Source organism: Manis javanica, chromosome 1 (assembly GCF_040802235.1).
Source record: "Manis javanica isolate MJ-LG chromosome 1, MJ_LKY, whole genome shotgun sequence".
Taxonomy (NCBI): Eukaryota; Metazoa; Chordata; class Mammalia; order Pholidota; family Manidae; genus Manis; species Manis javanica.
Window position 1 is genome coordinate 42150017 of NC_133156.1, and position 26602 is coordinate 42176618.

Consider the following 26602-nt stretch of genomic DNA (forward strand, 5'->3'; position numbering starts at 1 on the left):
TTACTGGGCTAGCAGAACTTTCAGAAAACCTTAAAGCAGAGTTCAATCTAACTGGGTTCTCTAAAAAACTTACAGCTTTCAATTTCCAAGGTGCAATTTTGTTCATCCAGTGGGTATCGCCTTAGGTCCATCATACAGGCAGCTGTGGTTGTGATTCTAGAAAAGAAATAGCAATGATATGCTGTTAGCCAGTCCATGCCTTGATTGGAAAAACTAAATTCAAGTATCAGACAGGATAGAAGTAGGTGCCTAGGAGACTGAACCAAAGCTCCAACATAAAAGAATGTTGCAACTTTAAACAGCCATTTTCCTTATGAGCCTCATGCTGATTTGTAAAAAAAAAAAGCTGGACTAAATCAGTATTTTCCCAAAGTGTGGTCCATTACCTAATTGTATCAAAAACACCCAGAAGTGTTTGTTAAACAGACAGATCTCATGCTCCACAATATCTGAGGACAGAGTGACATGGTCCTAGGACTCTATTTTACAAGCATCACAGGTTATTAAGAATATCGACATTAGATATTCCTCTTCCACTTACATTTGTATTCTCTTCCATTTCTCAAGACCCTTTCTCAAGACCCTAAAATCCAATTATCAGTAAATCTTGGCTTTGTTCCATCACTTTTGACATTTCTGTACATAGTATAGTGCATTACAAGTGCTTTAATACAATGCATCATCAGCTTTTCATCTATCATCTGATTTTCTCCATCCTAAGTGGTCTGATGTCCTTGTGACCTGTTGGCTTCCTCCTATGGGTTGGCAGTCATTTATTTAGAATGCTTGGTGTCCTTACTATTTTATCAGACAGAAATGAGTTCATCTCTTTAGTGTCTTTATATTCTGTCATCATTTTCCACTAATCTCTCTATTGAAGACCATCTAGAAGGAGCCAAAAAAGACAGTCTTTAATGATTTATCAATACATGCTTTCTGATAAATAAGGTAACACAGTGTCATGAAAAAACACAAGTTTTAGAACACAATTGACAGGTATGAATTCTAATTCTGCCTCACTAACTGTGACTCACCCCAAGTTAGTTAACATCTTCTAACAAACCTTAGTTTTTCTGTAAAAAGGGGATATTATCAGTGACAATAATAATAATTACCCAACAGAGTTTTCCGTAAGAATTAACATAATAATTTATGTAAAGAATATAAAGGAGTACCTACACATAGCAGGTACAGCCTTTACATCTGCTGAAAGAAACTAAGAGTAGAAATTCATGTCAAATTTGACCAACTTTGGCTTACTGTACTCTGAAGGCACTAGGCTGTGTACTGGGAACAGAGAAATAAGGTACAGCTCCAGCTTGAGAGAAGCAGGCCAGAGCCAGGCCGTGTTCATTAAAAGGTCTTGGGCAGAGTTTAGACAAGTAATCCAAGTGGACTGAGTCTGAAATGCCTTGGGTGTGAGAATCCCACTACTTAGTGGTAGGATGAAAATAAGTGGTTAACTTAAGTCATGCCTCTTTGACTACTGCTTCCTTAAGGTTTGTACTCTAATTTTTGTTTTCCTTATTAATAATGAGTATACTAGGCTGATGTTCATCCTTGATTCCTTCCTCTCCTTCACCAGGAGTTGGCTATTTTGCCTCAGCACCTTTTCATTCCCCTGCCTCCCTCAGCATCCATGGCCCCATCACCTCACATCCATGTCACTGCAGAGGCTTGGTCTCCCAGCCGTTTGCCTCCTAACTGCCCATATCCACGTAACAGTCAGATTTTTTAAAAACACAGTTTTTTATCACTCCCCTGCTTAAAACTTTAGTGGCTCTTCCAATAAAACATAAAGTCTTGGCTATGGTCTACTGTGCCCTGAATAACCTGTTTCTTCCTTCCCAGTACTGTCTCAGACCAAGTCATTCACTATTTTCTAGCCTTTCCATTTGTTCTTTCTGCCTATGTCCCTACATATGTTTCTACATATCCCTAATCTTCACAGAAGCCTCTTTTCTGATCCTTCAGCTCAAAAACCACCTCCTGAGAGGCTCTTCCCAAGCAGCCCACCCAAAGTGGCTGCCTTTACTAATGCTCCATCTTATCTGTTAATTTCCATTAAGCAGTTATCACAGTCTGAAGCAATCTTGCTTCTTTCTTTTTCTTTTTCTTAAGAACTATTTCTCCCTCTAAAATGTAAGCTGTTTAAGGGCACAGATTTGTTTTATTGTGAGGCTACCAATAAATATCTGCTGAATGAATAAATTACATGAATTGTTAAGAGGCAAGCAGTTGCTTTCACTGATTAAAAATCTTTTATTTGGAGGATAGTTTTATTGCATTAGTTCTTTTATTTATTTATTTTTTTACCCATTATGTGTCTTAGGTTTTAGGGATTCTTTTTATATTTTTAACAGTAAAGTTTAAAATTTTAATCCACTTAATTAACATTACATAAATAGTACCACAGTTTATCTTAATATCAAACTGATTGTTTCTCCTTTTTGATGGTACTTATCAACTACCTATATTTTATAAATTTTTAAAATTATATAAAAATTAACATTCACATTTAATTTTTATAGTTTAAAAAGGACAATTTATTTTGGCTCTGTGATACTTGACTGAATTTATCACTGGTCCACTGATTTTTTTTTTAACATGTGCATACTACTTGAATTGCCACTCACATGCAGAAACCTGTATTACACAGAAGGGAAATTTTCAATGGACACTAAATTAGGTATATGATGGGCATACCAAATTCCCATGCTATTTATATAAAATAGCAGAAATTATCCCCATCTTGAAAACTAGGGAAAATTAACTTCATCTGAGAGAGTGAATACAAAGGACATGAAAGATACAAGGGCACACATGTGATAAAAAATGAGAGAAACATAAACAGATACCCAACTGTGTAAGTGAGGCAAAGTTCGCAATTGCTACTATAGATTGTGGTTTACACTTTCTGCTGATAAATATTCATGGCAACAAAGATCTGTGATAGTGCCATGAACAAGAATAACACATTGATAATGCTATAGCAGAAGAAATGAGTTTCTACTTAAGTTTAAAAAATAAAGTATGTGAAAATTGTTTTTCATATCAACGTTCACACATACACTAGTGTTTTACTTTTTTTAAGGTTATAATATTCTTCATAAAACAAAACAAAAAATCCTACAAGTGTTTTCCATCAGTTTACAATGCCATTTGTGTCTCCGATTGGATTGGTGATTCTGTAGAAAAGTAATTCATTTGGAATCCTGATTATACACACCAGAATGAATGACCTGGGATGGGTCACATATTCTCCAATACTCAGCTGCTACTGAAAATTTGATTTAAAAACTTGCCATCCTAATTTATTGCAAGGTGATAAAGCAGGAAGAGATCTGTAAGTCATAAAATGTTCTGCATATTTTGTTATTACTACCTACTAATGATTAAATGCAGTGATAACTCATTCAACCAGCAGCTATTTTGTAGCATGTATATGCATATGTTCATATACATGTAGAAACACAGAACACTCACACAAAGAGGCACAGCAGAACTATAAAACATGACATAAATAGCTTCCCAACACACAAATGCATGAAAAATAATTATGGCATGTGTGCATAAGGAACTCCAAGAGATTTTAAGACAAAGTACAGACATGTAACAAATCTGCATTTTTTCCAGGTATTCTGTGGGATAGGGAATCACATGTATTTTTGTCTTATTTGTATCTCAAGCACTTTGCCACATTCCTGGCATGTGTCATTATGATTAAAAAAAAAATAAACACAAAGAAATGAAAGCCATGGTCAAGCTTTTTCGAACTGAGGATTTTGAAGTAATTCTCTATATTAAGTGCTTGATTTAACATATGTAAAAAATTCTCAAATCATACTTCTAGAAGAAGCCATTAAAGAATGAATCTTATTCAGAAAAGCTCAATGATCAGTATCAAAATCTATTCTTTGGGACTTTCCGGGCTAAGTTTCTCCAGGAAAAGTCAATACAACAAACATACTTAATGGGCTTTTCATGTACCTGCCTTCTTGAATCCTGATAAACATCCTTAATGAGCCTTAAATTACTCACACCACTACTAGGAGTCTTTGAACTGAAGCTAGTAACTCATTATGCAGGTATCCTGATTAAGTATTAAGAACATTGTGAAATATATGGAGATAGCTCTGTTCTCAATCATAGGAACAGTCAATTATGCCTCCAGAATGTACCTCATTTACCTGTGGCAGATCATCTGTAGTTAAAAGTGGAAATGTGTCTTCTTTGGGGCTGAACACTATTGCATGATGAAAACTACCTTTAGAGAGTGTCAATATTCTGACTGGGCTAAAAGATCTTTGGATAAACTTTCAATTCCTTAGCCATTGGGAACTGTCACACAAAAATGACTTGTGCCATACAACTAACATAGTGCAAGAAAACTAAACATGTAACATAGCCTAAAACAGTCATCAAAGGCACCTATAAATCAAGAGATACAGCAGCTATGCCAGCATTTTGTACCAAAGCCATAACATATTTTATAGTGTCATTATCTGAGATTTAATGATGCTATCATATCATTCCAAGTTTGAATATGACCAAAGACAGTTATTAAGTAATAATAGATGCTTTTGTCCCTTAGCCAATAGGAAATAACTCAGAATCATAAGCAATGTGACAGAGCTTCTAAAAGGCCCAAAGCATGTCACATTGATTATGATTCTGAGTTACTTTGGGCCTTTTAGAAGTTCTACAAGAAGGGCTTCAGGAGCTAGAATATATGGTTATACACGTACCTTAACATATAAGAAACCTGTTAGGATTTCAACCAGACATTATAAGAAAGTGACTTTGGACTTCTGTTTTGTTTGATTTCTTTACCTAGAAAACTGTGCAATTATTTCACACACACACAAATAGTTTTTCTTATCAATATTTTTGTATGTTTTTAAGGAAATCAGATATATCACCACCAACTATACTCAAATCATATTGTTCTAACTCACAGCATGTTTTTACTTTGTTCAAATGTACATTTACTTAAAGCACAACTTATTCTAATTACAAAGGATAAAGGAAATCTACAACATTAATAGATATTATTACTAGAGAAAAATAGGGTGCTAAATAAGGCCAATTTCAAAAAATATGTTGATGTATATTTTTGCTAGCTGTAAAAAAATTGTTAAAAACTTTACTTAGGGGGAAAAATCCAAATACTGAATTTAAGCTTTAAGAGTATGAACTGAAATTTTGAAGTTTTAAAGGACTCATCTGAGTCACTTCCCCCAAAGGTACTTAAAAATTGTTTGTTTTTGTATCTCCATGAAGACTTAATGTTATTTTATGTCTCACATTAGTTGGGAAACTAATTTCTCACATATATCCCTCTTTCAATATGTTCTTGCTTTTTGTAGAGTAAGTAGAACATTGCTACTTACTCTACAAAGTCAAGTAATTCAGCTCTGGCATTCTTGCTAGTAATGAACAGACCTCATATTAATTGGTCATTTATTAAGTTCTAGACACCATCTGGTGTTACCAAAATGTATCATCTCATTTAATATGAGGGGGTGTCCTATTATTGCTCCCATTTTACAGATAGAAAAATTGAGGCAGAGACTGATTTTTCTCCAAGAGTCTCAGAGTGAGGGTGTTGGGATTTAAATCGAGGATGTGTGATTCTGGTGTCCACATTCTTAACTACTATGCTGTAACTAAACTAGTTAGTTGACCTCGATAAAGTTATTTTCTTTGGAGGACTGGCCAATTTTTATATCCCAAATAAGTTTGGAAATTCTATAATCCTATGAAAATACATTACATGTTCTGTGACCCTGTACATTTTGTAATTTTGTTTTACCCACACATTCAAATGCTGTATTTCACAGCTGTTCATTCTGTTTTAGTCAATTATGTAGATTAGTCCACCCAGACAAGTAAATACAGGCCTCTCCCCAAGGAGTCCCACTTAATATTCTCCCCTGATTGAAGCTCTCCCTCAGCATTTTTCTTCTAGCCTATGCTCTTGATTTACCTCCACAGAGACCTTCTGCTTAAATTAAAATCTCTAACACTTGTGCATAATTGTTTTTAAAAGCTCTTTGCAAGTCCTCATCCAGAGTCACATGCACTACTATGCTCAACTTTGTAATCACCAAAAAAAGTAAGATTGCTAGCAATCATGTTCCCATGTGATAAATCATGTGTTTCAGATTAGAGCTATTTGTACTCTTCTGCAGCTGTTTGGCCTTCTGTGACTCTTTAGTTTTCTGGAATCTTATCTTCTGTAATGCTACTATGACCACTGAAGGGCTACACAGGTTCCTGCTACAAATACAGGTACTAGCACAAAAGACATTTCTTTAAATAGTATGCCTATGGAATTCAAACTGCAGTACCTTAACAAAATCTCATTTTGTGAGCATATAAATCCTAGCCAATCAAAAATACTGATAGCATGACATATCAATCTAAGCCTTTATTACTGCTTCCTGCATCCTCTGGTTTCAGCTTGGATTTGGCCAATGGAAAGTGGGTAAGGAGTTTGGAGCAGGAAGGAGAATGAGATGAGGGGAACTGTCGCTAGACCCCATCCCTGAAGAACTTGTGTCCAGCTTCCCTTACCACGTTTTATCCCCCTTTAAGTCTGGGATTCTAGGGAATGGATGGGAACCTGCTGATCCTTTCTCTGGGACACAGGGCATGCTGTTCCTTTTCTTTGTAAATTGCCCTTTTATTTCTTCCTCTTCAAATTATCCCATTTTCAGCATGCCATCTGTTTCTTATCAGATGTATTTCTTATCAGAAATGTATTTAAAATCTGAGGTTTTCTAGTTAGGCTGTCCTTTGTCTTGGGATTTTACAGATGAGTGGGTGACAGTTCCCTCTACATTCCCCACCACTGGTCACTGTCTCATCTCTTTTATTTCCTTAATAATACTTGTCCATATCTGAAAGTATCCTACATAGGCATCTGCTTATTCATTATTTTCTGTCTCCTTAGTATATTCAGAGTCTATCTGAAATTAGTTTTTCAGGGTCCAACAGCCCCTGAAGAATGCTCAGTAGGGATCATTGCCTAAAAAAGAAGGCAGAAGAAGCAGGATTGGACAAAGGAAGATGTCAATGCAGGATGCAGGCCTAATGACATGGAAGTTCTGGTGGGAGTATTGCCATCTTAGTAAACCACATGTGAAGAAATGGCTTTCAAATCACCACCTCCTACATCATCACTCATACACATGAGCCTTCCTTCAGCATCTAGCACCCACTGTCTAAGGAAAAGATATACCTATTGTAAGTTCAGTGGAAAAGATTTTCTATGGTTGGTGTAGCCTCTAACATGCTGTGGATAAAGTGAAGGTTCCTAAGGCTGGGATCCTCGCCTGAACCTAAACTACTTGATGATGTAACTGGCCTGCTGCTAGGCTACTGTTTCCACACCCCAGGCAATAAGCTATTATTGACTAAGTCACTATATGAAGAGCTCTGCCCAGTGCTCTGGGTAGAGGCAGAGATGAAGAAAGATTATAGACCTGCAGACTGTTGGATGCAGATATAATTCTAGTGCTCAACCTATTGCCAGGAGAACAAGCTGGGGTAATAAACCCTTTTACCCCAATAACATTCCATTGTCATTCCTCAGTCTCACTGAATCCATAGTGAACTTGCCTGGGACTGAAACCCATTGGCAAGATAACTGGTGATATTGGCAGGATTCATTGTTGACCAAGGAAAAGAACAGGCTTCCCTGATGGAAGAGGTGCTTCAGCGTGGTGCCCCTATGAATGGGGAGACAGTTGACTATCCCCCAATCGGTATGTGGTCTGAGGTGGCTTGCCTCCTAGAGGGCTGGGTCCCACCCCAGGACTGGAGTCAGGTGGAGGTGATACCTGAGACAGTAGGGGTAGCCCTTGTTACAGTAAGTAGGTCCTTTGAGAAACAGAGTGCTCATGAGGCAGTGGGAACTGTGGGTTGGCTGCTTCTCACACTATTAAAAAAGTCTACAGATGAGAAGAAAATGCTCCTGAAAGAAACACAAGAAATTACAGCATGAAAATGTGAGCTGCAAACTGCTGTGGATTCAATGAAAAATTAAATGGCATTGATACAAGAGGAGGTACCTCAAGTATACCAGCTGCGGGGTGCCATTGAGGAGGTAAAAAATTTGTTGGTGACTGAAATAGCATCACTACAAGGTACTATGGAAGAGGTGAAGGCCATGAAAGAAAGGTTGGACCTCTGCAAAAACTACAAGAGGCAGTGCAAGAACGTGAGCTATGAGGTCCAGTGGAGGAGGTAAAAAAATTCCTTATAGAATGAGACAGCAGTGCTGTCAGGTGATCTGAAGAAGGGAAAAGCCATTGAGGAAAAGGATGTACTCCTGAGGGAACCACAGGAAGAGGTGGCACAAGAACACCAGCTGCGAGGCACTGAGGTAGGAGAGCTATGAAGACTGAGCTAGTAATGCTGTGAGGGAATGTAGAAAAGGGAAAGGATGTATCAGAAGAGGCACTCACGGGAGTGGAGAGAAAGGTGCCATCAGCCCCAGAAATGGAGGAGCTGGGGAAGGATGAAGGGGTGGTGCTAGAGGCATCAACCCCTCCTTCATTGAAAGCATGCCCAGTAGTTGTAAAGAAAATAAAGACACAACAATGGAGGATTCCTTCAGGAGAGGTGCAGCCCCCTCCCCAGGTCATGGAGCACTCTATGCTCCTTAGGCTGAGCTGGTGGATTTGGGCTCTTGGTTTAAGCAAAAGCCCTTGGAGTCAGTATAAGTTTAGCTCCTGTGTCTGTGGGATTTAGGGGTGGGTGGAATTGTTCTGTCTGGATTAGAGATGGGAAAGCTGGCTTCCCTGAAAATTCATCCTGCCTTTAGGTAGTGATTACAAAATGCACATCAGACTCCAGGAAATCACTCCCTCTGTGATTGGTTTATGGCTGCATTTTGTGCTATGTGGCCTAATCAGGGTGATTTACCATCCTCCCCTGCTAGATTGCAGACTAGTATGCTGAGTTCTAACAGGTGTTATAGGAGTTAGGCATAAAAAATGCCATCTATAGTCCAGAGAATTATGGTCCAGATGAGGAGCCTTTTACTGCAGGGGTGAGAAATGTTGTGCTTCAAATGGCTCCCACATCCCTCCTTGAGCATCTAGTGGCCATTCTTGCCCATTAGAGCAGACCATAAGTGAGGTTACACATAGAGTAGCAGACTTAGGAGAGGCTGAAGAAATGAAAACATGGAAAGAAATAAGGTCTGCTACTCAGAGGAAGAATTTAAAGGGCCCCATGAAGGTTATAAGGACTCAGATATAGGTTGATTTAATACAGGCAGGAGAAGACTGAAGGAAATGAGATGGGAAGTCAAGTAGAACCTTACTGGAGCTGTGGCAACAACTGAAACCAGAACAGCAGTTCCAGCCATTAGGAAGAAAGAGCAGAGGCCAGAGACAGAGACACAATTCTGGCCTCTGGGTTTGCAAGACTTCCTGCTGGAGGGTAAGCCAACCTCACTTGAACCCACATAGGAAGTTGATTGGGGTACATGGTTTGATTGAGGGAAAGGTTGAGGTACCTCCCCTTGAGGGACAAAGGGGAACTGGAGGCCAACTGTTGAAATATCTATCCATTGGTTCCCAGTGAACATACAATGTGTCCTGGCTCTGGTGGACACAACTGAATAATTACTGATTTATGGCAACCCTGAGCTGTTCTCCGGGATGCCCACTATTATAGATGGATATAGGGATAAGGCTGTAAGAGTGAAACAATTCCAAATCCCTTTGGGAATAGGATGTCTACTCCAAAAGGAGTCTATTGTGTATATCTCTCCCATAACCAGATACATTTTGAGGATTGATATCCTGCAGGGTCTATGGTTGCAGACTACTGCAGGTGAGTTCAGACTGAAAATATGTGTGGTAAATGCAGTTCTGAGGGGACGTGCTAAGCACCCACCTATAGTTTTGCCTGTGCCTCAGAGGGTGCTTAATACCAAACAATACAAATTGCCTGGAGGGCATAAGGAAATTGGAGAAACCCTCTAGGAACTGGAAAAGGTGGGTATTATAAAGCCCACCCATAGTTCTTTCAATTCCCAAGTGTGGGCAGTAAAAAAGTCAGATGGCTCCTGGTATATGACTGTGGATTACAGAATAAAATCATATCCCCTATGCACATGGCCATCCCCTTTATTGAAGACCTGATGGATGATCTCAGTCACAAACTAGGAACATACCATTATGTAGTAGATCTTGCTAATGCCTTCTTTTCTACTGACATTGTACAGGAAAGTCAGGAACAGTCTGCCTTCACATGGGAAGGATGGCAACGGACTTCCACCGTCCTTCCATAGGGATACCTTCACAGCCCCATCATCTGTCATGGACTTGAGGACTTGGCTACATGGGAGAAACCGCCAACGGTGCAGCTGTACCATTATATTGATAATGTCATACTCACGTCTGATTCTCTTTCAGATCTAGAAGGTGCAGCAGCTAGACTGCTGCAACATTTACAGGAGAAAGGATGGGCTGCAAACAGTACCAAGGTTCAGGGACCTGGTTTATCTGTCAAATTCTTGGAGGTCGTCTGGTTGGGTAAGACTAAAGTTATACCAGAAGCAGTCAGAGATAAAGCCCAGACTTTACCTATCCCTACAACTGTGGCACTGTTACAGGAGCTTCTGGGTCTTCTAGGCTACTGGAGAGTGTTTATCCCACACTTGGCACAAATTCTGAAGCCCTTATACTGGTTGGTATGAAAGGGCCTCTGGTGGGACTAGGATGAGACATGTGCATCTGCCTTTACTACTGTAAAATGGGTAGTCAAGGCCATGTAGGCCTTGAGTGTGATAGACCCATCAAGACCCTGTGAGCTGGATGTTCATGTCACTGAAGACGGTTATGGCTGGGGTCTCTGGCAGCAGCTTGAACAAACTCATTGACCTATTGGGTTCTGGTCACAACTCTGGAAAGGGGCAGAGGTATGATAAACAATGATAGAAAAAAAACAACTGGCTGCCATGTATCAAGCCTTGCTGGCTTCAGAACCCATCACTGGGTTGGACCTGATAAAGGTAATAACCACCTGTCCCATCATAGGGTGGGTACGAGACTGGACCTAAAAGCCAAGGAGTGGTGTGGCACAAATGCCCACACTGGCCAAGTGGGATGCATACCTATAGCAGCGTAGTGCCCTCTCTAGTAGCCCCTGGAGTGAAGAACTCCAATGCTTATTGGGGCCAGTAACATACACTAGTGGAAAGCAGGAAGAATTTATTTTAGAACCATTAGCAGCAGAGAGTCCTTATCAGGAGGAAGAGCCCCTATACCTGAAGATGCATGGTACACAGATGGCACCAGCCATGGGAAGCCCCCAAAATAAGGGGCTTTCTATCCTAAGACTGAGACAATACAGATGGAAGATGGTGAGGGGAAGAGCAGTCAATGGGCAGAGTTGTGGGCAGTATGGCTTGTGATCAGCCAGGAACCTTCCCCTATAGTTGTCTGCACTGACAGCTGGGCTGTCTACCAGGGCTTGACCCTGTGGCTACCAACCTGGTACCATGCCAACTGGCTGGTTGGTCACCAACCCCTTAGGGGCCAAGAACTATGGCAAGACTATGGGCCTGTGGTCAGACTAAAACAGAGTATATCATGTGACAGGTCATTTGCCACTGGCATCCCCAGGAAATGATAAAGCAGATAAATTGGCCCATATACGTTGGTTAGAAGGAAAGCCTGCCTCTGATGCAGCCCAATGGTTACATCAGCATTTATAAACATTTTTGCAGGACAAAAAAAAAATGTGGGCTGTAGCTTGTTGGTGGGGCTTGCTTTTGACCTTTGAAGAAGTCAGAAGAGCTGGCAGGAGTGCATTATATGCTCTAAGAGGGACTTACACCAAATTCTACAGCAACATGGGACAATAGCTAAGAGGCTGATACCCCTCATCAGGTGGCAGATACACTATACTGGGCCTCTGCCCTTGTCAGAAGTGTATCAATATGCCATGACTACTACATGTTGCCACAGCTGCTGGACTTCTGGTTGCTTTTCCTACACATTGTGCAGACCAACAGATGACCAAAAGAGGCCTGGAGTATCTCTTTGCAGCCTACGGCTGACCACAGGTAATTGAGAGTGATCAAGCCACCCCTTTTACTGGACATGCACTACAAGAATGGGTACAACAATTGGGAATCAAATAGAAATTTCATGTGCCATACAATCTTATCACAGAAGGCATGATAGAGAGGTACAATGGCATGTTAAAATCTGGACTGAAGTCAGACACTAATAGTCTGCAGGGATGGTCAGTCTTCTTATGGACAGTGTTACAGCATTTGAACGAGAAACCCCGAAAGGGAGCCTTGAGCCCCAAAGACATGCTAAGACATAGACATGCCTCCCCTATAAAACTGCAAGTACAAACCAAGGAAGAATCATTGAAGCCAAGGTTTAACCACCAGAATAACATCTTGCTGCCAGCACCAATCACCCTATACCCTGGAGACTCCATTGAGTGGATGTGGCCTTGGACATTTCGACACATCGACCAATAATGGCTGGCCCTACTGGCATCTTGGGAACAAGGCTTGGAAGCTGGCCCCCTGTGTATTCTTGGAGTAACAGCAGAGCGTCCCCCAAAGATCACAGTAGTATATCCCGAACAGTGAGAATGTAGGAGCATCTTACTGGGGAGTTTTGTTTTATTATTATGACAGTGCATGTACCTACAGTAGCACTATACATAGACCCTTCAGTAACCCCCATGGGGAGAGGTGTAAAGGTGTGTCCTACTAGACCTGGATGGGACCCACTTCCTGCTACAGTTCTGTCACAGGACCACTCTCTTGCATGCATCCTACCTGATGGACAAGATTTGCCTATGTTGGTGTCATTAAAACATGTGTCTTATTGCCCTTAAGGTCTTTGTGGATTGGGCGCACACCCTAGCAAAAAAACTGCTACTCGCTGGGGTGCATGGAGCTCCCTATCAGTACCATTACTGTGAATCATGAACTATCTGAGTAGAACTGGTTTTGAATATAGCTTAAATAACCTCCTCAGACTTGAGGATTATTATAATTTGTTTTTTTAATCAAAATTTTGTTGTATCTTAATTTTTGTTATTACCTCTATGTTACTGTTATCCTCTTCTGCTTTTTGGAATCTGGTTATAATGCTCCAGCTTTCTTGCACAGGGACCACTGCAGAAGATTGAGAATGTGTAGATTGTGAGGCGAGAATCCTGGAGGGATGGCGTGTGGATTCCATAGGAAACTTCACACAAAGTGAAGTTTCCCATGGCCAGGATCCTCACCTGAACCTAAACTACTTGATGTTGTAACTGGCCTGCTGGTAAGCCACTGCTTCCACACCTGCAGCAATAAGGTACTATTGACTGAGCCACTATATAAAGAGCTCTGCCCAGTGCTCTGGCAGAGGCAGAGATGATGGAGGATTACAGACCTGCAGACTGTTGATGCAGATGTAATTCTAGTGCTCAATTTATTGCTGGGAGAACAAGCTGGATAATACACCCTTTCACCCCAAGAACATTCCATCTTCATTCCTCAGTCTCAATGAATCCATAGTGAACTTGCCTGGGGCTGAAACCTGTCAGCCAGACACATGGCCTCACACATATTTAACCTGCAGTACATAGTTACAGATGTGATAACCTTAACCAGTGAAGTAAAGTAGGCTTTACTTTTGTTACTACAGCTATAATTTTTTAAAGATTAAAAATAAATTACTCTAAGTGGCCACCTGTCACACACTTGGTAACTCGGCTTGTACTTCTGACTCTAACAAAATCCACACAGTGCAGTCTCAGGCCTTTCTGCCACTGTGATCTCTAATGGCAATAGTTTTCTATCTAAATGTTTTTTTAACTATTTAAGAGTTGGATATTTTATATAAAGTAGGCACCAAATACATGGAAAGATTCTTAGCAACATCAGGAACCATGAATTTGTGTTAAAAACAGAAATTAAGTCATGATGAGTATTGCTTATTTAATCAGAAAAAAGTTAAAGAAATTAAAATATTCAGTACTACAGATTCTGTAGCAAAACAGGCCCTCATACATGCTGCTGGTAGAACTGTAAATTGGTATTTTCTTATATGTTCTGTAGTTTCATTGTTTCTATAATGAATGTGTATTGTTTTTTCTTTGAAAAACATTACTAAGATTATGTTTCCTGTATGCTTTAGTCTCCACCAAAACTACTCATTGCCACTCCCTTATCCTATTTGCAGCAGCATTTGTTCTGTATATAACAACATTTGAAAATGCACCTAAATTCCATGGGTTGGAAATGTTGGTCAGCATGCTAACTGTGTCAAAAGCAGGCAAGTCAATACATTTTCCATGCCATTAAAATGGCAGAAATGTCATCATTGTATTATGGATTCTTAAGGTAGAAAAGATGATTAAATTATGCATATATTTACAAATATCTTTATGATGATTGAATTCCTTCTATAAAGTCTCTACAATTATTGTTCTAACTTGAATCCCACCAGTGACTTGTAACTCTCTCTGAAAGGAACCTATTTCATCTTTGGAAAGCTATGATTACTAGACAGCTTTTCTATATTTAACAGGAGTTTTCAATTTTTATAATTGGAAATTGTTGATTTATGTACATTGCAGTTTTTTTCTGTTGTATGGGGATGTTTCTCTTCTACTTTGTGATTCATTACAGTTTTTAATAATATTTTGTTGTCACCAAAGCTCAATCATTTACATTTTTGTTTGTTAAACTGCTTTATGTCTAGGTAATCCTTTTCTATCTTGAAATGAGATCAACATTTCACTGTATCTCTATCTGTTTCATGGTTTCAAATTCTATAGTAAGTCTTATATCCATCTGGAATTGATATTGACATATTATGTACACTGAGGTTATATACTTCATTTTTCATGGAAACAATGGACTACATATTTTTGGCTAGAAAATTTTTATTTTTTCAAATGTACTAAATAGTGAGAATATGGATAAACTGGGATTCTCATAATTGCTGGTAAAAATATAAATTGGTTCAATCTTTATAAAAGGTAATTTAGTTTGGGTATCAGAACCTTTTACATATTGGCCAGTAGTTTACTTTTATGGGTCTATTGGGGGAAACAATCAAAGAAGAGCATAAAGAAGCATATGCAAAAATGTTTAGTTCTGTATAACATGTAATAGAGTGGTGAGCAGAGTGTTTACTAAGATAAGATTCTCATATTCATGGGCAAGGAGATCAAGAGCGGAGGCCTTGCAGGTAAGTGATCCTGGGCTCAGGTCTTGATTCAGCCTCTTGCTGTGTGACCTTGAACCAACACAAAGAGGACCTGGTATAATGAAAAAGGTCCTTTTGAACTGTGGGCAATTATTTATTTGGAATTCAATGGAAGCTTGACCCTGAGAATCTCACCAAGAAGCAGTGAGACTAACTTTATTTTTTGATAAGTAGAAATGATTTCATTTAGAATTTTTTATTTATTTAGGATGGAGTTTTGAAGTGAGTGTGTGGGGTGGCACATGTGGGTTAGAGCAACTGAGAACTGAATTTCAGTAAGCCCCTGACAACTGAAGACAGATTAAGACAAAAAATTTAGATGCTAGGTTGGAAAAAAAAAATGTATTGGGAAAGTTCCTACAAAAACACATTAACAGTACAGGGTTGTTTGAAGACAGATGAGAAAAGGGGGAAAAAAAATCACCCTGTTCCTAAATGATGACACATTTAATAAGAAGCTTAGTTGGCTAAATAATTAAGGCAGAATAAAGAAAGCATAATTTAAAAAAATAGGGCTCATTTTAAAGAAGGGTTTCAAACAAAAAGAAAGAGCAAAAACACTTATGTTGAAAATGACAATTTACAATGAAGGTTACTAATATATAATTACAGCACATTGCAAAAAGGCAAGATGAAAACAAGCTAACTCAAATTCCAGGATGAGAAATGAAAATAGGTAACTGAAGCTATCAGAAGGGAAAAGGTGTGTGATGCTGTTTATATATGGACAATTTCCCTTCATCCAAGTTGGGAGATGGGCACAGGGTTGGAAGAATGAGAGGACTGACAACCGAGTTCAAGAATAGTTTCCCCAACTCGCCATCTTGGTTCTCTGACTTTCTCTCTCTATAGAAAAAGAATATATAGGGCAGAATAGCTTCATAATTTAGGAAAATGTTGCTGGGTATTAAAGACTGAAAATTAATTTTTTAGCAATGGCTGGATGAGCTCTGCGGTTCTCACTGAACAAGAGAGAATAGACTGATAGATATAATAAAAGTCTCTATTTACACAGAGGGCTCAAGGGAGTTACAATCTGCTGTTCATATTTTCTGCTGTGGACCAAATAGGAAGCTGTGGTCATAAATTGCAACATGAAGGACATGGAAGATTGAGGTTAAACAGAAAGATGACTTGGCTGATAGTGAGAGATACAAAATAACGAAGAGGCTCCCCAGGGTAGACTGGAGATTTCCCTTTCTGGATATTCTGTGAAAAGAATAGGCTCATCTGAGGGGGTGATGAAGGTGGAGGCTAATCATGGTGCAAGGACAGTCTCAGTGATGGCCTGTGCCTTCTGGTTCACTAAAGCAGCCTCTCTTTTTAATGTCCAGCAACTGAAACAAATGCCTAAGTCCTCTGCAGCCTGAGCACACCTTTGCTATTTTGGTTTGTAATAGATTGTAGCTTAATAAAACAGACAGTAACTTGAGGAGTTTCAAAATGTAATTAAATAATTAAAGAGTTGTAAAACAGTGTATAAACATGAAAGTATCTCAACAAATGCTTAATGACAAAAAAAGGTTAGCTAAAGATGTATTTCCGCCAGGTGATTACAAACAAAACTGTTAAAAACAATCCTCACAGCACTGGGATGCAACTTTACATGTGAGTTATAGTTTTTACGCTCAGTGTTCACACTGGGTAAGGCATTCGTGGTGGGGGAGCACTAGTATGTTGCTAATGAGGAATTATTTTTTGAGGAGTTATTTTTCCAGCAATTATTTTTAAGTGATTAAGATGCACTGTATCAGAGTGACACAACTAATTTTATATTTGCTTTCTCAACAGACTCTTTATCTCCCCCAACCCTTCACACCCACCCGAAAGCATATTAGATTGTCTTTTCCTGACAGGAAAAAACATAGACTAATTACTACCAAATGCACGTCATCCCTGAGAGAAATATAATGCATCAAGCTAATGTCTGCTAATTCTAAACCCACCATTAGGGAATTAAAGAGAATATAAGGATTTTGAGTTAGATAATGTATAAATTAAAAAACCTACAATTTGCAAGTTTATCATAACTTGGTCAGTGAGCTTAAGAAACTCATTAAGCCTATGAATTTTAATATGCCTGAATGACTATAAATATTAATTTATTAATATTAATCTATCCATAGAGAACCTACATTCTGCATGGTGCTTGCTAAGCCCTGGAGAAGATATTTTAGAAAATTATTGAGATGTGGTCTTTGCCTTAAGAACACTGAAATCAATCTAGGATGATATTAGCTTTGTAAGCTTGGATATATTATTTAATCCCTTTTAGTTCCAATAATAATAATAACATAACAACAATAATACCTATTAGTATTGATGTAAGGATTTAAAAAATACATAGAAATTGTTTAATACAGAGTATTTCTATAAACTTTAGCTATAAATATAAAATAATTATATTTATTTTTTATTTGTATTTATTTTCATTAGGCATATGTGTTAAGTATGAGTAATTTGTAGTATAAGATCTCCAGTAAGGAAGATGACTGGAAGCTGGAGCAGTCACTGCAGAGAAAATGAACTATCAGCTAGGTGATGAAGGATGGATAAGATTTTGTTAGACATGCAGGATACAAAATTAAGATACAGAAGTTGGTTGTGTTTCTATACATTAATAATGAACTATCAAAAAGAGAAATTAAGAAGGCAGTCCCATTAACAATTGCATCAAAAGAATAAAATATCTAGGAATAAATTTAACTAAGGCAGTGAAAGACCTGTACTCTGAAAACTTTAAGACACTGAGGAAAGAACTTGGAGATTACATAACTAAATGGAAAGATATCCTGTGCTCATGGATTGGAAATATTAGTATTGTTAAAATGTCCATATTGCTCAAAGTAATCTACACATTCAAATGCAGTCTCTGCCAAAATACCAATGACATCTTTCACACAATTAAGATAATAATCCTAAATTTGTATGGGGCCACAAAAGACCCCAAATAGCCAAAGCAATCTTGAGAAAGGACAAAGCTGGAGGTATCACACCCCCTGATTTAAAATCTGTAATTACCAAAAGAGTATGATATACCAAAACAGACACACAGATCAATGAAATAGACTAGAGAGCTCAGAAATAAATCCACAAATCTATGACAAAGGAAGCAAGATTATACAATGTGGAAAAGATAGTCTCTTCAATGGAGGAAGAGAATGAAAAATATGAAACTGCAAAAGCGTGAAATTGGACCACCTCACACCTCATACAAAAACAAACTCAAAATACATTAAAGACATGAAGGCATAAAACTCTTAAAAGAAAACCACAGACAGTAGGCTCTTTGACTTCCCTCTTAGCAACATTTTTGGGGGCCAGTCTCCACAGGGAAGGGCAAAAGAAGCAAAAGTAAAAAAATGAGATTACATCAAACTAGAAAGCTTCTGCACAGAAAAGGAAACCATCAACACAATGAAAAGGCAACTTACTGAAGGGAGTAGATATTTGCAAATCATACATCTGATAAGTGGTTAATATCCAAAATATATAAGGAAATTACACAACTGAATATAAAAGAAAAAAAATGATTAAAAACTGGGCAGAGGATCTGAATAGATATTTTTCCAAAGAAGACATACAGATGGCCAGCAGACACTTGAAAAGATGCTCAGCATCACTACTTATCAGAGAAATGCAAATCAAACTACAATGAGATGTCACCTCACACCAGTCAGAATGGCTACTATCAAGAAGTCAAGAAATAACAAGTGTTGGTGAAGATGCAGAGAAAAGGAACTCTCATGCATTGTTGTTGGAATGTATATTGGTGCAGCCACTGTGGAAAACAATATGGGTTTCCTCAAAAAATAACAAATACAACTACCATATATAATTCAGTGATTCCACTTCTGGTTATTTAGCCAAAGAAAACAAAAACAACCAATTTGAAAAGGCATACATTTATTGTAGCATTATTTATGATACCCAAGATATGGAAGCAACCTAAGTATCCACTGATTGATGAATGGATAAAAATGTGTGTGTGTGTGTGTGTGTGTGTGTGTGTGTGTGTGTGTGCACATAGACAGATGTAGATATAGTGATATAATAAATTATAAGAAATACATATTTTGTTATTCAGATAACCAAATATATATATTTCCCAGGTATATCACAGTTCCTGAAAACATTTTATAGCCTTAAAGATGAAATGGGTGTCTTGCCATGTGAATGAGTGACTTTTGGACCCCAGCCAAGGAGGGGGCTGGAGGTTCAGTCAGCCAATGGCCAACGATTTAGTCAATCATCACTATGCAAGGAAGCCCTCACAAAAACCTGTGATAATTATGTATCTCTCCCTTGCATCCTGCTCCTCTATGGGAGAGAGCTTCCATGCTTGGAGAACCAGAATTTGTCCACATGCCACCAAGCCTGGCCCCAAGCTCCACGAGGATAGAATATATCTTATTTGGGACCTTGCACTATGTCTCTCTTCATCTGGCTGTTAACTTGCATCCTTTATGGTATCCTCTATTAAACTGGTAAATATAAGTGTTTTCCTGAGTTCTGTGAGCTACTCTAGCAAATTAATCAAACCTAAGGAGGAGGTTGTTGAATCTAAGGAGGAGCTTTGTCAGAAGCACAGGTAATGGCCTGGGGCTTGCAACTGGTTTCTGGAGTCGGGGTAGAGAGCAATCTTGTAGGATAGGGCCCTTAACCTGGGGAATCTGGTGCTATATATGGGCAAATAGCATCAAAATTAAGTTGAGTTTACAGACACTCTGCTGGTGTTTGAGAACTGCTTGGTGTTGTGTGTGAGAAGACCCCCTGCCCCCCACACATTGGAATTGGGTCTGGGAACCTTCAAGGAGTACTATGGCTGTGTGAGAAAAAACACACACACACACAATGGAATATTACTTCATCAAGAAAATCAAGGAAATCTTGCCATTTGCAACATGTATGGACATAGAGGTATTATGCTGAGTGAAATAGGTAGACAGAAAAATAAAAATACCATACAATTTCACATACAGGTGGAATCTCAAAAGCAAGACAAAACAAAATAGAAACAGATTCATAGTTACAGGAAACAAACTATTGGTTATCAGAGGGGAGGGGTAGGGGACAGGCAAAATAGGAGAAGAGGATTAAGAAGTACAAAATTCCCGTTATAAAATAAACAGTCTGTGGGCATGTAATGTACAGCATCAGGAATAGAGTCAATAATATTGTAACAATTATGCATGGTGACAGATGGTAAACAGACTTATCATGGGGATCATTTCATAGTGTATAAAAATATTGAATCATTATGATGTACACTTGAAACTAATAGGATATTTCATATTTTCAATAGAAAAAAAAAGATTTTGCTTGAGTGTAGCTGAGAGGGCTTCTTGGCATAGTCATGATTGAGATTTATACCTGGTAAAAAATGCTGAATGAAGGCAAACAGCAGTTGACCTTAAGTTCCAGGCAAACCATTTTATATTTTATTTACTGAAAATTGCATAGTATAAAACAAAGTGTTAAAATTATAAGACATTTAAATCTGACTGATGAGTCACAAACTCAGACCTACAGCCTCTGTAGTATGCAGAGTAGGCTCAACATAAGACTGAGAAATGGTGGGGACTATGGTGAACTAGAGTAAACATACTCCATATGAACATGGTATGTTTCTCAACTTCAGCTGATTGTTGCCTTGTGAGACAGAGGTCTAAAGTTTCCAGTCTTCAGATATGTTTCAAGATAATTAGGAAATACAAATTTTAAAATGAAATGTCTTATTTTTTAAAAGTACTGTGTTGGTCAATTAATATATTTCTGTGAATTGGATCTATCCTGAGGGTTGATGGTAGGCAGCCCTTGATATAATTTGTAATTTTAAAAATGAGGAATGCAAGTCTCTGAGACAGTAGGTGATTCACCCTAATTGACATAGTGAGTGAGTTAGAGGCAGCACTGGGACCTGAAGCAAGAGTAACTTTATCTGAGGTTAAACTAAAGCTCACTGGAAACCTACGCTTTATTTCTGTCAGCACAAAGCCTTGTGAGCACCTGTCCGGAGCCAGGACATTTGAGGTTGCAGTGCAGCTTCCCTTTTACTAATACATGTCTTCACATTTTAGGTTATTTTTCATTATAGTCTCAAAGTAAACAATGTAGCCAATGAACCAGGTCAAAATAGAACTTTAAAAAGCAAGTGTGAGCACTGGTTCTCGTTTCTTGGTATCAATGCAGTAGAGAGGAAAGTATATATCCTTGAGAGTCATTCATCATTCAGACTTTGGTATAAACACCAGTGTTTACATATCCTGGTCATGTCACTTGAGGACGCTAGTTTGTTTGTCTTTAAAATGGAAACAGTGATGCCTCGCATATAGAGTAGTTGGAGTATAACATGGAATTGGGTAACTTGATGGCATGTTATCATAGCCACTTGGGTGATAAGACATGAGACTCAGTTTTAAAACATTAATTTAAAAAAGTCAGGAAAAGAGAATGATTTAAGGATAAGGAAAATATATGAGCATTTATGGTCAAGTTTCCTGGAATGTGCAACAAAATTGAGCAATGATAACAATCAATTATTAATAAACTATACTACCATTCACATGATATAAACTGGTAAAAAATGTATAACATGTTAAAGCAGAAATAAGTAAGGATGGTACTGTTACTAAGATTAATTGCTTTTATAATGCATTACAGGAGTGAAGAATTTTGAGTTAAAGCCAAGTTACTGTAAATTTTCAAGAGAAATTGATGAGTTGGGCAAATAAGCAAGATTTTTTTAACAGAATAGGAGTTCTCCTGTATTTACAATTATGACTCCAAAAGACACAGAATTCGTACTCTTGGAAAATAGCTGGGATGATATTTGGATCCCATCTTGAATTTAAACTGAATCTGGCATTTCCAGCTCTGTGTCACAGGAGATAAGGGGATATTATTAATTCCTCTAACTCTTAGTTTCCTTTTCTGTAACATATGGATTAAAATGTCTGTTTTACAGTGGTGCCAGTGAGAAATCAAACAAAATGATGTCTATGAAGCACTTAAAGCAATCACTTGCGAATCCTGAGTGTTCAGTAGATGGTAACTGCTCTTCTTATCACTATTAAAATCTATTTTAAGACTCTGGGTGAGGTCAATGAGAAATGGTAGAATATTTTTAAAAGAAAAATAGAAGGGAGTGATTAAATATACTACTGCAAAAAATGCTGCAATTAATGTTTTGGACATGTACATAACATGATTTTTATATTAAAGGTAATATGACTTATGTCAGGTCTAGAATGGGAAATTCGTATTTATGCCTTCCTTTTATACAATTGGTGGGAATGTTCCATCAAATAGTGGCTCTGTGACAATAGGAACACATTATGTATACCTTTTGTGTTTGTCATAACAATAAATATCTACAAAAACTATGTAAGAAAAGCATTTAACAAAAAAGAGCAGTTTCTAGATTTCCTCTGCACAGTATGCATACTTCTTTCTTTAATAATCTTTTGTAAGAAGAGATGTAAAGCAATGGAAGTAAAACACTCTTATCCTCAGATTCATTTGAAAATAAATATCTAAAATAAATAATTTTCTAAAGTTATTCTTCAATCAATTTTCTCAGTCTGGAAAATACTGTTTTATAACTAAAGCATAATTAGTGTAATATTTGATTTAAGTAGATATTGAATTGGTACCATTTATAGGACTAGTGTTCATAAAATTATGGAATGTTAAATAAAAATTTTGTGAGTGCTTTATCTCTCTGAAGAACAGAGGCACTTGCTCTGATAAGGGAATAAGTTACATATAAAATGATGATTTTTAGGGGCAAACATTAGACCACAGGCTGAATCTTACTAACAGCTTACTTCAGTTGGTCAGCCCATGGATTTAAAAACATGGGTCTGAGTGACTTGAAGGAGCTGAAGTGTTCTCCAGTCTCTCTAAGTGTGCACCCTTCCCTGCTATGCCCTTCTAGGTTTCCTTCACTCAGTAGTCCACGCAGACCCACTGGGTATCTGTGACCCTGGCCCACAGGTACTTGACTTGCCCTAAAGTAGTCATCAGCAGTCCAAGAGCAGAATCACAATATTCTTTTAAACAAATTGGTTTAATCCTTGCTCTTTTTCATATAAATGTAAGAGTATGTTGGAATTAGAGTAACAATATATACCAAAAAACTTATTTCATTTTTTAGTGAAATAACTTCTTTGCAAGTCAAATAGATAGATTTATGAGTTATCAGTGCAAAGAACAATCAAAAAAGTTAAAAAGCAGCACTTTCAAGAGATCTCACAGAGATACTCTACAGGTACTCTTACCTTCTGATAGTCATATGCAAGCACTCTAGAGGCCAATCTGACTAAATGTCACCAGATCTATAAAAAAATACATACCTTGTATATCTTTATGAAATAAAATCTTTAAAAACTGTTTTACAGAAACATATATTCATAAAAGTTCTCAATTTGTAAGAGTATAGGTTAAATTTTGGAGGACACACACCTCTGAGCAACAGCACCGAATAAAGATGTGGCTTGCCCCTAGCACTTTAGAGCAATCCACAGGCCTTTCCAGCCACTGCCCTTCCCCAGGGTAATTACTCTCCTGACTTCTTTCACCTTAGACTAGTTTTGCCCATTTTTGAACTTCACATAGAAGGAGTGTCACAGTGTTCCCTATTTTGTGCCTGGCTTCTTTGTTTAACAGTATTTCTGAGATTCATGATTATATTTTAGGCTGATGGGAGTAGCAAAATCATCTAATGTTATGTGCCAAAGGCTCTAAAAAGATGTGTTCCCAGTGACTTACAGTATGCTCCTCCATATACGTGGGGCAATTTGGAGGGAAGATGTACAGTAGAAACAGGAAAATAAGAAGATACATACATATAAGCTGTAACAGGTATTATGTGTTAAGTTCTTCTGGGAAAAAATATATCAAATGCTTTTCCATCCTTGCATACATATTAGAAAGTTTAATGGAAACTAAACCTTGCTGTCTGCCATGGTGAATTATAACTAGCAGTACCAGCGATCTCCTGCCATCAGCACAGAGAAATGGATGTGTGCGCCCATTCCCAGAGCCGAGCACCTGTCTGCAGCACACACAGGACCAGTTCTCAGGACCTTTGGATTCCATGGCTGGCAGACACTCAGTGACCGGTACCTGTGTCAAGTTGCAAAGAGTTGCTGGCCACTGGCACTCAGCTGCTCTACCCTGCTATCCTATTTCTTTTTCATTTCTCTCCTCTTTTTTTGATCTTGGAGTTCCCCTCTAGCCCAGTCACATGTTTCCCCATCTGTTCATGCAGATGGTGCTATCCAGAGAAGTCAAAAAGTTTGGTGTCCCCAAATCCCTCTTGATTCATTGTTTCTCTTTCCCACAGAGTAGTGGGGAAAACAAATGAGGAACTGGAAGCCACACTCTAAAGCACAGAAAGGTCATGACTCTTACTAAGGAGTATAATCATGTTCAGATTACGGTTTGAAGTGATTTCTGTCTACATAAGTTAGGAAAAAAGAAACATTCACCTGAACAAAACTGTCTGCAGTAGCTGACAGCACCTGAAATATAGAATTAAATCCTCCCCTACTCCCCACCCCTTCCCAAATCTTAGTAGTCAGCAACTACAGTAATGATCTACTGCAAACTTGGCTCCATGTATATTTTACCCTCATTTCTACTCATGCCTATGGAAAATAAAAACTTGCAAAGATAAAATAGGTTTTTGAAGTTAAAGAAAGTTATCACTGAATAACAGTAATCTGATTTGACACAATTAAAAAATATTACAAAAGATGAAATTGAGACAAGCATTCCACCTGCGATGTAGAAGCCTGAGCATCAATTGCAAAGAACAAAATCACAAAGAAAGGAAAAGTAACCCAGGGATATAGCCTCTTCCCTGTCTAAGATGTTTAGATTTTCACAATAAAAACACTGAAACTAAAATTTACAACAGTGACACAGACTAAATTCAACCTCTTAGGTAATTTCAGAATCTTGTCTCCCCAAACTGGAATGTCTAATAATCCATATTATTTGGAACTTGGCCTCTCAGAGTAAAATACTGGTTTTTCTTATGCTTAGAATTTAGGAGTTTATTCTCTCTCTCTGTTGTGCTGATAATCCCCTCTGTTCTTTCAATGTATATACCTGTCTAGCCCCTGGCCACCCATGCAGTGGACATGGGTTTTTCTTCCTTGAGAGTAATTCCACCTACCCTAGACCTATGATTTGTCCCATCCCATCATCAGAGGGTGAGAGCTGATTGTAAGGAGACTGAATAATTTAACAAGGATCCTTGAATTAACCCTTAGTGAATAACTAGTATAGCAGGTGAGATATGCAATTCTGTCACGACTGCATGAGCTAAGAAAGAAGTAGCTGGATTAGGGGGCAATGTTGCACATTATCACACTAAGAACCTCTTTCACATGGGCATTAAGACTGCTGTGTCCCTCAGACAACTGTCCAAAGGAAAAATCCACCAATGATTCCAGCCAAATGGGTTAAAATACTTAGGATTTGGGAAAAGCATAATTCGAAGCAAATGTACTTTTTCCCTACCAAGTAGTCAACCTTCACTCCTTCCACTCCAGTGGAAGGATATTTTAAGAGATACCATATCTCTTAAAATACCACACTTATTGCAAATAATAAGGTAACATAAGAAAACACTATATCAGTGGAAATATCCACACAGTCACAATTTGATTTTTGTTTAAGTCACAACTTGGGAAGCTGAATTCATGATAATTGCTGGTCTTTGGTTTCAAAATGCCTTATCAGCTGTTGAAATTGACATCACCTTAAATAATCTCTATGCTAAAGAAGTTCTCCCCACTAAAAAAGAGAAATGCATATGGTGTCTACTAGGTAGGACAATCATTTTATTCACCTTATTAAAATATATTAATCTTTGATAATTGGGTTCTACATATCAATTTGATTTTATGCTTCTCTCTACTCCTCTTAATTTATCTTCGTAAGCGGATCCATGTTTAAAAACACTGGACTCATTTTGCCTGAGATGCCTTCATTGAGACAGAATGATAAAATCAATTTGAGGTAAACCCTGCAGAGATCACAGATACCATTCAACTGATAAACAGGGTCAGGTAGTTGGATTGATAATATAGGAAATGCTACAGAAAAGTTACAGTTACTCATTGATTCACATGTTCATTTACTCAATAAATATCTTTACTTGACTTCTGAGACAGGTGCTGTTCAAGATGCTGGGATACATAGGCAATAAAACAGATGTCCCTGCTCTCACGGAGCTTATATTCTAGTAGCATGAGGCCAATAAGAATAGTAAAAAAATGAATAATGAATTTAGTTGTAAAGAACACAAAATGCAGTAATGTGAAAGAGAG

At 38.0% G+C, this 26602-nt stretch overlaps 1 protein-coding gene across 5 annotated transcripts in view; it reads right to left on the bottom strand.

The window, feature by feature from the left end:
• GABRB2 (gamma-aminobutyric acid type A receptor subunit beta2) overlaps positions 1-26602 on the bottom strand; it is a 230401-nt gene that overhangs the window by 108395 nt on the left and 95404 nt on the right. For all 5 annotated transcript variants that reach the window (XM_037025181.2, XM_037025182.2, XM_037025183.2 and 2 more), the window contains one exon: positions 74-156. In XM_037025181.2, coding sequence (XP_036881076.1) covers positions 74-156 — 83 coding nt within the window. The remainder of the gene's footprint in view (positions 1-73; positions 157-26602) is intronic.